This window comes from Mustelus asterias, chromosome 20 (genome assembly GCF_964213995.1).
Source record: "Mustelus asterias chromosome 20, sMusAst1.hap1.1, whole genome shotgun sequence".
NCBI classification, from domain to species: domain Eukaryota; kingdom Metazoa; phylum Chordata; class Chondrichthyes; order Carcharhiniformes; family Triakidae; genus Mustelus; species Mustelus asterias.
The window spans coordinates 48,625,109-48,637,436 of NC_135820.1; the positions used below are offsets into that span (position 1 = coordinate 48,625,109).

Sequence of the window (12,328 nt, forward strand, 5' to 3'; positions counted from 1 at the left end):
TGGGCAGAATGGCCTCCTTCTGCATTGTAGGGATTCTATGATTACAGTGATTAGAAAAATACAGGAATTGCAAAAACAACCGTAGCCTTCTTCAGACTTTGAACATCAGTTTGGGAATGAATGGAAGTCTTTTTTGGATAGGACTAAGCCTTGGTCATTCTCCCAGTGTCTTATTTGGCAGTTACTTTATCTCAAATGTTATTTTTGGAACCAAATTTGTACAACAATTTGAACAACAACCATATGCACAGGAGTTCCGTTCTGGCTCTAGCTCCAGTTCTGTCTTTTTTTAATCGAGTAGTTTGATGTGCTAATGCTCTTAATGCAGTTCATCAACAGACATTACCTCTTGAATCATCTCCAGCCACACCTTCTTCTTGTCACCGGTTGCATTTAATACCTCGCCACTGTGGAACAGGATCCCTCTGGTTCCTCAGAGTGCCAGCACCACATCAAGGGAGACATTACTGAAATGTAGTGCAGTCTTTATCCTATCTCAACTTTATTTGTGAACCTCCTCTTCCTTTGTTGCAAACTCTAACTCTTCTGAACTCCATCTCTATATTGATTCTTTAACTACTGGGGTTGAGATCACATCATAAGGCCTTCATTATGTCCTCGGCCGAGCCTTGGATACAAAACCCAAAGGTAAGATGCTCATGAAGTGACTCAGTTAAGTCACTGACTGACTGCATTGAATTTACTTCTGGGCTTTCTGCATGCTATTAGATCGCCACCCCTCCCCTATTTCCATTTCAGAACAAATTTCAAAGCCTGCGCAGCTGGGTAAAGATTATTCAAACTAATTAATCGAGGAGCAATGCTGTTGCTTGCCTGGCTTATGCAGGTTGCAGATCCCCTGTAGAGGGCACAACACCGAAAGTACTCTCTACCTTTGCCAAACAAAAGCCCAGAAAAGGTCTGTGCGTGACTGTAAAGGCAAGCACCGCTCATTCGTTGTTGACTGAAAAGTCCAGGCCCATGTGTTTTCCTGTGCAAATAGTCCTTTGATACATTTTAACTGTTCCTAACTATTTTCATTTTGCATTCCACACACCTTTTGCCAACCCTGATTGGTTTGATTCTTCCTTTCCTCGTTGATTTCTTCTCTTTAATTTCTTTACGTTGGCAATTCAATTACCAATTTTCTGCCTATAGACTAGTTAAACATCAGTTTGAGGACGCTCCCTCACTCTGTGACACACCCACTGAAGATGGTGCCATCCAGGCTGTTATTCCTGGAATTTAGCACAGTAAAATGAGATTAACTATAACTTTATTGAAACTGCAGCATTTAGCGGGTAGCAACAGGTTGAAGTACACTTTACATGACAGAAACATGGAATGATGATTCTGCCTACAATCTCTCCCACACTATTGCAATGTCACAGGAAGGTATTGTGGGGACACCAACACTTACCAAACAGGGAGACAGGAGTCATCTAAAGCTGTGCATTCTCAACAATCTAGTTGTACAGTACTATTAATAATGACAAACAGATTGGGCGGAGTTTTATGGCCTCGCTCGAGCAAGACTGGAAATTCTGGCCTAAGGTCAACACACATTTCCTTTATCCGCCCCCTCGCCTGCTCCGATTCCGTGGTGGGCAATGCAGTAGAATTCCGGTGATTATCTCCCCAACTCTCCCTTCTGAAAGGGGGGTAAATATAAAGACACTTCAAAAACATCCCAACAGTTAGTACAAAATAAAAAATTCTACTTTTTGCAACAATTAAATCAGAACCCTATTAACTTTCAGCAGCAGGACATGAATGCACATAGACTGACCTGCTAAATCTCGTGTGTACTGTTCTCGCGAACGATCCATCTGACTCTTGTGACTTGCTAAAACCTTTTTAACAAGGTCCAAAAGACCAAAACTTTGTACAATATTGTTGAGAATAACTGCATCTGAAAATAATAATCAAGATAAAGTCAGTAAATCATTAAATACAGGACAAGTTTTTAAAACGCTAATTAAACAATAAAAAGTACGAACAGCTACTGGAACCAAAAAATTAACCAGAGCTTGTTTGGTACTTGTTTATCCAAAAATTATATAAATACATAATTTCCAAAAACAAGTTAATTAAAAATAGTGTCTGCTGATATTATTTCTGGCGTGGTTTTTGAACAGTTCAGATACTCTTGCAACCTAAACTTACAGGGGCAAAATTCATTGGCCAATTTTGAGGCATTGGGTTACGATTCACAGCCTACCCACACCCACTGGAAATGAGGTGGGTAAGATACAAAATTCATACACCCACTCCATTTCCCTCATATTAACTTGACCACAGTGGTCCTGCTCAGCTCCACACTCCATTGCACTGCCAAAGTCCTCTACATATTGCCTCAACAATGCACTTCCTTATGATCAAAAAATGTCAACTGTTAGGAAAGCAAAGGTAGCTTGAAGGGATTTTATATTCGTATTGGTAAACATTAGAAATAAAGTATAGTTTTATAATGTTTCTGTGGAAGGATGGTAAAGCCTAGAGTTGGATTCATGCTAGACAAAGGTGTTTGTATGTGTGGGGGTTTACTCAATTCAAGTTGTGCTTCTCGTGCTCAGAGAGGGTTATGGCATGAAAATTAATAACCGAGTGGAAGCATGTGACCGTTGCTTCGCAACTGGGGGCCCTTTTAAGGTAGAAAGACCTTTGAGTTTAGTTTTGGCTTAATTTGTTAGCAGTTAAAGATAAGACACCGGGGAATGAACATCTCTCAACTCTGCCAGGAAAAAACAAGATGGACAGGATAAGGGAGCTTCAAAGAGACAGACTTACCAACAAACAAAATACAGTCCAGATAACCAGGGTACTGGGACAGAAAAAAATGTCTTAGGGAGACTGAAGTTAAGAGAACAGAGACCCATAAACTGAACAAGGTATTGTTCCAAGAAGAATACAAGGGAAAAGCAGACAGAATGTTGTTGAGTGTAAGAGGCAACTGCAGTAGCCAGAATTAAAGTGGGAAAGCAGACCTTAGAGATAAATCAAAAGTCTGATGCCATCTTAATAAAGTCTGGGAATCAATAGTAAAAGCAATTGTGAAAATTGGTGCAACAGTCAACGCAAAGAAATCCCAAAAGGGGAGTTGTAAAACCTGGATTCCTTGTTAAAAGTGTGGTTTGGAAAACCCGGGTGGATTTTTCAATACAAACAACTGAGAGAAAGCACTGTTTAAAACAGAATTTGCAAGTAGGTGTTTTTGAAAGTGGAATTTGAACTCATGTAGAAACCAGAGTTCAGTGAGACAAGGTGGCTCACAGTATAAGAATGACCTGGGGAGTCTGGGGAGAAATCCATGGCCATTCACTGAGGCCCAAAGTGAATCATAGAATCCCTACAGTGCAGAAGGAGGCAATTCGGCCCATCAAGTCTGCACCAACAATTCCACCCAGGACCGATTCCCATAATCTCACATATTTACCCCGATAATCCCCCTGACACGAAAGGACAATTTAGCATGGCCAATCACCCTAACCCAAACATCTTTGGATGTGTGAGGAATCCGGAGCACCCGGAGGAAACCTACAGACACTGGAAGAATGTGCAAACTCCACACAGACCACCCGTCACCCGATGCCAAAATTGAACCCGGGTCCCTGGCTCTGTGAGGCAGCAGTGCTAACCACTGTGCCACCGTGGATAGTGTATTTGACCACAACCAGTGTGTTTAAAGGGACTTTGTGTTACTGAGACTATTGTGGCTTAACATATTCTTTGTACTCCATGTTAACCTTAACACCTGTATATATTTGTGAAGCTAAGCAGGGAGTAAAGGAATATTATATCATAATCCAATTCTTCACGTTTAATACATTTTTTCTTGTTGTTAAAACCAATTGTGACTCTGTTCCTCTTTGTTTTCTAAAAGGTACAAGTTATGGCCTTTTGAGTCACATTCCACTTTGGGATCTTCTCATCCAGTTATAACACAGCATAGTTTTATGAAAAGGAAATGGTGTTTGACAAATTTATTAGTAATTTTTAGGGTCCAATTGGTAGGGTTGATAAAGAGGAACCAATACACGCAGTGTACTTGAATTTCCAAAAAGGAAATAAAGTGCCACAGAAAAGGTTATTGCACAAAATAACTGGAGCTGGGGTTAATACATCAGCATGGACAGATGATTGGTTAAGGGACAGGAAGCAAAGAGGAGAGATAAACAGGGCATTTGAAGTTGGGTATAACAAGTGCCACAAAGATCAGAATTGGGGCCTTAGCTATTAACAATCTATATTGACAAAGACAAAGATAGAGAGAGTAATAAATCTAAGTTTGTTGATGATACAAATTGAAGTGAAAATATAAGATGTGAGGACACAAAGATACTGCAATGAGGCAAAAAAGTATGTGAGTGGGCAATAAGATAGCAGATGCAGTATAAGTAGGGAAGTGTGAGGCAATTTACATTTTTTGTGTCAAGCATAGGAAAGTAGAATCTTTTTTTAAAAGATGCAGATCTTTTAAATGTTGATGTTGAGAGAGACTTGGCTATGCTTATACAAGGAACACATGCAGGCACAACAATTAGTTAGGAAGGCAAATGGCACATTTGCCTTTATTGCAAGGTAATTGGGGTACCAGAATAAGGAAGTCTTTCTACAATTGTAGAGGGTTATAGCGAGATTATACCTGGTACTGTGCATAGTTTTTGTCTCCATATTTAGGACAGAATGCAATGCACTTGTTTTGGAGGTGATACAGCAAAGGTTCACTGGATGGTTCCTGGAATGAGAGGGTTGCCTTATGATGAGAGGCTGAGTAAATTGGGCCTATACTCTCTGGAGTTCGGAAGAATGAGAGGTAATCCCATTGAAATGTACAATCTTCTGAAATGGAATATGGACACAGAGGTTGTATCCCCTAGCTGATGAATTTAGAATACAGGGTATACAGGATAGGGGTCAATCACTTCAGACTGAGGTGAAATAAAACTTCTTCATTCAGTGGAGTGTGAATCTTCGACTTGTCTACTCCAGAGGTTATGAAAGTTTCATTATTGGGATAAACAGATTTTTATTGAGCCAAGCAATATGGTGAATGGGCGGGAAAGTGGAGTTGAGCCAGAAGACCAGCCATAGTCAACAACATTCTATCTGTTTTTCCCTTGCATTCTCACCTCAACAATATTTTGTTCAGCTTCTGGGTCTCCGTTCTCTTAATTTCAGGCTTCCAAAGACATTGGGTGCAATTCTCCCATCGCAACCCGCACATTTCATGGCGGGTTGGGTCAGGAGATGCATGTGTCGGCCATTTCGCGGGATTCGCGCACACGTTCCCGATGTTTGCACATGTCCCAGAGCCAGAGAACAGGCGCAGTCGGGACCGCGCTGGAAACCAGTAGGAACAAAGGTAAGTGATTTTAATCTGTTTTAAATGTATTTTTAATCTATTTTACATGTCATCATCGGGCCCGGCACAGAACTTGCTGGGCCCGATAGCATCTCTCACCTTGCCAGGAGTATTTCATTCTGGCGGGGTTTAGAGTAGCTTCCCACGTTCAGGGAACTAGCGGGAGACCCCACTGGAGTGAAGGGGGGGCAATCGGGGCCCCCAGAGGGTCGGGTGGTGGGGGATGGTGCCCCCTAAGCATGGGGCCCCTGGCACTGCCCAAGGGGCAAAGTGCCCATGCCCAGCAGGCATCGGGCAGTGTCAAGGGGGTGTGGCCTAGGGGGCAATCAGTGGGGGTGAGGGGTCTGCATGGGGTCTGCCACTCTGCATGGGGATCGGTCTGGGCTGGAGGGAGGCCAACGATCGGGGCGGGTCAGCGGGGTGGGTGGGGGGGACTGGAGATCCTGCCCTCATCTTCTCGGATTATCTTTTCACTGCTGAAATATTGAAATAATTTTACAATGAAGTTTTTTCGTCTGAAGGTATGTTTTTTTCAATTCTTCTGATCCATCTCTCAACATTTTCTACACATTGCTATATTCCTTATTACCAAACCAAAATTTGCACTGCTTATTGAAGTTTCCCTGTTGCTGTGAGTCACGAAGCAGTCATGTACTATGTTTACCAAATCAAAGCTACTTACAAAGCTTCCCAATTTGTATTTTGTTAACTGAATTCACTCATTAATAATTGCTTTCCCACATCCTTAATATCTTCATAGAAAGCAAACTCTTATTCTTTATTCTCACTGGCTCTGTAGTTTACCCCAAATGTCAGAAGGCTACCCCAAAAGAAGACTACTTGCTTCTTTCAATCCACGCCAAAATGAGAAAGTATCCTCTTTGTTTGAGAAAAGTTAACAACATGAATTTAAAAAATTAGAGTCAAACCACCTCATTCAAAATCAAATGCAAAATTTTGGTACAGAAAACAACAAGACTGATCATTGTGCCTGTGCTCACTCCCCTACTGGCTCTAATCCCACATCCTTGCATCAGCCAATTTCATTTCAAGTGTTTAGCTATTTCCCTGCAATTGACTCTACTTTAGTAACCACTTGTGGTAAAGTATTCCATGTCCTAGTAAAACATTTGGAAAACATATCATTTGTACGTTTACAGCACATTCATTGAAAACTTCCTTGCCTCACCTCTCCCTCCAGGATTTGTAGATGCTGACTTTGCTTTCAATCTGGTCCTTATTAATTTGTTAATATATTTATGGTCACTCTGTTTAATGCATGACTGCTGAAGCAAAGCACTTAGTTTCTCTACATGACCAGTATTACTTCTGTTTATCCTTTACTGAAATGCTGCAGAACAAAACCATTAAGTCAATTTGTTTAATCAGTTATCTAATTTGTTTCAAGCTAGCCCTGCTAAAAAAAACATAAATATCCCCCCACCCCGCACTTCTCTGTATTTGAGTCTCAAATCATACTAAAATTTGATCAGTCTGTAGTCACCAACACCAAAAGGTGCCACAACTTCCATTTCCTGTATGTTTTCTGGCTTAGTTAATATTACCAAACCAAAATTTGCACTGCTTATTGAAGTTTCCCTGTTGCTGTGAATCACAAAGCAGGGGCGGCACGGTAGCACAGTGGTTAGCACTGCTGCTTCACAGCTCCAGGGACCTGGGTTCGATTCCCGGCTTGGGTCACTGTCTGTGTGGAGTTTGCACATTCTCCTCGTGTCTGCGTGGCTTTCCTCCGGATGTTCTGGTTTCCTCCCACAGTCCAAAGATGTGCGGGTTAGGTTGATTGGCCATGCTAAAATTACCCCTTAGTGTCCTGGGATGCGTAATTAGCGGGTAAAATATGTAGGGATATGGGGGTACGGTCTGGGTGGGATTGTGGTCGGTGCATACTCGATGGGCCAAATGGCCTCTTTCTGTACTGTACGGTTTCTATGAGTTCTATGATTTCATAGCAAGAGGATTCATGTACTATGTTTACCAAATCAAAGCTACTTAGGTATTCACAATTTGTATTTAGTTAACTGAATTCACCCATTAATAATTGCTTTCCCACATCCTTAATATCTTCATAGAAAGCAAACTATTATTCTTTGTTCTCACTGGCTCTGTAGTTTACCCCGAATGTCTTTTCTCCATGGTTCATTGAATAACTTCCTACCTCCTGCACAATTAATCTCTTAAACCTCTCCGGTATTCCTGACATAAAAGATTACACCATTTCCACTTCTATGTATTTTTCTCTTCCCAATACTCTGTACTCCTAAATGTTTATTTATTGCAATTCTTTAAGGTCACTCATGTTTTGGATATGCCTGCCATATCATAGTTCCCTACTGCCACAATTTCTTTTTGGCATACTTCTGTTATTAATGTATATCTATCATATTGTAGATTTGCCTCCTTTCTTGATTCCCAAGAGCATTTGCCGATGTTCCCCCACACCCAATCAGGTTTCTATCAGCCCGTTGATTACTTTTCACTCAAAATCCACTCACATCAAGCAAGGTTAGGAATACTGCCTATTAGGATAAGCTAAACTTTAGATAAGGAGAGGCATTAAAAGAGAACATTTTTCTAGCCTCTCTGATGGTGGGGGAAGATTTAACTATTCCTGCATCCGGATTTAGTTTACAGACGATAATCAGCTGGGAATGATAGTGGATGGAAAGTCTGACAAAATCTCTAATGTGATCTTCCTGCCTAATATTCCTTTGTGCACTGCAGCCAGGTGCAAGAACAGGAAAATACGTCCTGTGAAGTCATGTTTTAATTTATATTTTACAAATGTATTCCTTAGTGTGAACTGCCATCTTCCTCACATTTTAAAAGAAACTGAAGTGTGCTCTTGGTGCACTCACCGCCAACTTGAAGAGGAGGCTGATGCAGTCTTTGCTGAAGACCTTTCAGTGTACCTTGCATCTCCTGTTGAAACTCCAGTATGACCTCTTCCAGTAAACCTGCTTCTTTCAATCCACGCCAAAATGAGAAAGCATCCTCTTTGTTTGAGAAAAGATACCAACATGAATAACAGCATGAATGAAAAAATTGAGAGTCAAACCACCTCATTCAAAATCAAATGCAAAATTTTGGTAACAGAAAACAACAAGACTGATCATTGTGCCTGTGCTCACTCCCCTACTGGCTCTAATCCCACATCCTTGCATCAGCCAATTTCGTTTCAAGTGTTTAGCTATTTCCCTGCAATTGACTCTACTTTAGTAACCACTTGTGGTAAAGTATTCCATATCCTAGTAAAACATTTGGAAAACATATCATTTGTACTTTTACAGCACATTCATTGAAAACTTCCTTGAATTTACAATCTCCAGAAGTAGGAAAGCCTAAAAGACCATAAGAAATAAGTACAGGAGTAGGCCGTTCGGCCCCTCAAGCCTGCTCCACCATTAAATAGGATCATGGCTGATTCAACATTCCTCCCGTCCACTTTCCTGCTTTTTCCCCCATGACCCTTAAGAACCATATCTAGATTACACTTAGGCCTAACATTTCCATCTATGTACCAATGGCCTTTGTATAAATGCTTATAATACCTAGATAGATATTCTTTCACTGCAATTTTGAATAATTTAAAAATCTCAGTACCTGGTATTGTTGAAATCCATTCAGAATTGTCTTCACAACTCTCAATTCTGGATGTAGCAGGTGAGCCATTAACTGAAAAAGTCAGGAATCAGTCATGAATTAGGTACTGAGGTATTCATCTGAAAAATAAATAATGTATTAGTCACTGAATCATTCAGAAGAATTTTCTTGTACCCCTCAATAAAATACATTTCAGTTGTAGATGTTCCTAGTATCCTTCTCTTTTTGTTTCTCCTTAGCAGTGCACAAGACGTTTTTGTGCCATTTTACAGATTTTACTATTCTATTGACCATGGCACGGCCATCTTCATTTTCTTTATTAACTTTGCTGTCATTCAGTACACTAAATAGAACATAGAAAAGCTACAGCACAAACAGGCCCTTCGGCCCACAAGTTGCGCCGAACAATTTCCTTACCTTCTAGGCTCATCTATAACTCTCTATCTTACTAACCTCCATGAACCTATCCAAAAGTCTCTTAAAAGACTCAATCGAATCCGCTTCCACCACCACTACCGGCAGCCGATTTCACGCACCCACCACCCTCTGAGTGAAAAACTTACCCCTAACATCTCCTCTATACCTACTCCCCAGCACCCTAAACCTGTGGCCTCTCGTGACAACCATTTCAGCCCTGGGTAAAAGCCTCTGAGAATCCACTCTATCGATACCTCTCAACATCTTATACACCTCTATCAGGTCACCTCTCATCCTTCGCCTCTCCAAGGAGAATAGACCTAGCCCTCTCAACCTATCCTCATAAGGCATACCACTTAATCCCGGCAACATCCTCCTAAATCTCCTCTGCACACGTTCTATGGCTCCCACATCCTTTCTGTAATGAGGCGACCAGAACTGGGCACAGTACTCCAGGTGGGGTCTGACCAGGGTCCTATACAGCGGCAGCATTATCTCCCGATTTCTAAACTCAATTCCTTAATTGATGAAGGCCAGTATTCCATACGCCTTCTTAACCACAGCCTCTACCTGCGACGCCGCTTTGAGCGTCCTATGAACCCGGACCCCAAGATCCCTCTGTTCTTCCACACTGCCAAGCGTCTTACCCTTAATACTATATTCTTCCATCCTATTCGACCTGCCAAAATGAACCACCACACACTTATCTGGGTTGAAGTCCATCTGCCACTTCTCCGCCCAGTCTTGCATCTTATCTATGTCTCGTTGCAACTGCTGACATCCCTCTACACTATCCACAACACCTCCAACCTTTGTGTCATCAGCAAACTTGCCAACCCATCCTTCCACTTCCTCATCCAGGTCATTTATAAAAATCACAAAGAGCAAGGATCCCAGAACAGATCCATGGGGCACCTCACTGGTGACCGACCTCCACTCTGAAAAAGACCCATCTACAACCACTCTTTGCCTTCTGTGGGCAAGGCAGTTCTGAATCCACAAAGCAACGTCCCCTTGTATCCAATGCCCCTTCACTTTCTCCATAAGCCTTGCATGGGGCACCTTATCAAACGCCTTACTGAAATCCATATAAACCACATCTACCGCTCTTCCCCCGTCTAAGTGTCTAGTCACATCTTCAAAAAACTCAATCAGACTCGTAAGGCATGATCTGCCTCGGACAAAGCCATGCTGGCTACTTCTGATCATACTATTCCTTTCCAAATGTTCATAAATCCTGCCTCTCAGGATCTTCTCCATCAACTTACCTACCACTGAGGTTAGACTCACCGGTCTATAATTTCCTGGGCTATCTCTACTCCCTTTCTTGAATAACGGAACCACATCCGCCATCTTCCAATCCTCCGGAACCTCTCCCGTCTCCATTGACGACGCAAAGATCATCGCCAGAGGATCAGCAATCTCTTCCCTCGCCTCCCACAGTAACCTGGGGTACATCCCATCCGGTCCTGGCGATTTATCTAACTTGATGCTTTTCAACAGCTCCAACACATCCTCTTTCCTAATGCCCACATGCTCAATCTTCTCAGTCCACTGCAAGTCTGCACTGCAACTACCAAGATCCTTTTCCACTGTGAATACTAAAGCAAAGTATTCACTGAGTACCTCTGCTATTTCAACCGGTTCAATACAGACTTTCCCACCGTCACATTTGATAGATCCTACTCCTTCATATCTTATCCTCTTGCTCTTCACATACTTGTAGAATGCCTTGGGGTTTTCCTTTATCCTGTCTGCCAAGGCCTTCTCATGTCCCCTGCTGGCTCTTCTAATTTCCCTCTTTAGTTCCTTCCTACTAGTCATATACTCTTCTAGATTTCTAACATTACCTAGCTCCCTGAACCTTTTGTAGGTTTTTCTTTTCGTCCTGACTAAATCCGTTACAGCTTTCGTGCACCACGGTTCCTGTAACCTACCATAACTCCCCTGTCGCACCGGAACATTGCCGTGCAGAGCTCCAGACAAATTTTCCTTGAAAATTTGCCACATTTCTTCCGTACGTTTCCCTGAGAAAACCTCCTTCCAATTTATGCCTCTAATTTCCTACCTAATAGCATCATAGTTGCCCGTACTCCAGATAAACACTTTCCTAGCTCGGCTGATCCTATCTCTCTCCAATGCTAGTGTAAAGGAGATAGAGTTATGATCACTATCCCCAAAATCCTCTCCCACTGATAGATCTGACACCTGCCCAGGTTCATTCCCTAATATCAAATCAAGCACAGCCTCTCCTCTTGTAGGCTTATCCACATACTGTGTCAGGGAGCTCTCCTGAACACACCTAACAAACTCCTCTCCATCTAAACCCCTTACCCTAGGGATATTCCAATCGATATTAGGGAAATTAAAATCTCCCATCACGACCACTCTGTTATTATCACATCTCTCCAGAATCTGCTCCTCCACATCTCTGCTACTATTGGGAGGCCTATAGAAAACACCCAGTGAAGTTACCGACCCCTTCCTGTTCCTAACCTCCACCCACAGAGATTCCGTAGACAATCCTTCCGTGGCATCCATCTTTTCTACAGCTGTGACGCTATCCCTGATCAACAGTGCCACTCCCCCACCTCTTTTGCCTCCTTCCCTGTCCCTCCTGAAACATCTGAAACCCGGCACTTGAAGTACCCAGTCCTGACCCTGAGATAACCAAGTCTCTGTAATGGCCACATCACACGTCCAAGCAGCGATCCACGCTCTAAGCTCATCCACTTTATTCACTATACTCCTTGCGTTAAAATAAACACACCTCAACCCTTCGGTCTGAGAGCTCCCCTTCCCCTGCCTATCCTCCCTCTCACACTGCCGACCAGCCCCTCTTATTTTTATTCTAACCTCCTCTCTCCCAGTCACCACATTTTGATTCCCACCACCCAACTATTCTAGTTTAAACCGTCCCCTTAG

General features: G+C 42.3%; 1 protein-coding gene across 2 annotated transcripts in view; it reads right to left on the reverse strand.

Moving 5' to 3' along the window:
• Window positions 1–12,328, reverse strand: part of gmeb2 (glucocorticoid modulatory element binding protein 2) — a 79,380-nt gene that overhangs the window by 14,432 nt on the left and 52,620 nt on the right. For both annotated transcript variants that reach the window (XM_078236488.1, XM_078236487.1), the window contains exons 7-9: window positions 8,987–9,058; window positions 8,242–8,379; window positions 1,790–1,912 (exon numbers count right to left, since the gene is read on the reverse strand). In XM_078236488.1, coding sequence (XP_078092614.1) covers window positions 1,790–1,912; window positions 8,242–8,379; window positions 8,987–9,058 — 333 coding nt within the window. The remainder of the gene's footprint in view (window positions 1–1,789; window positions 1,913–8,241; window positions 8,380–8,986; window positions 9,059–12,328) is intronic.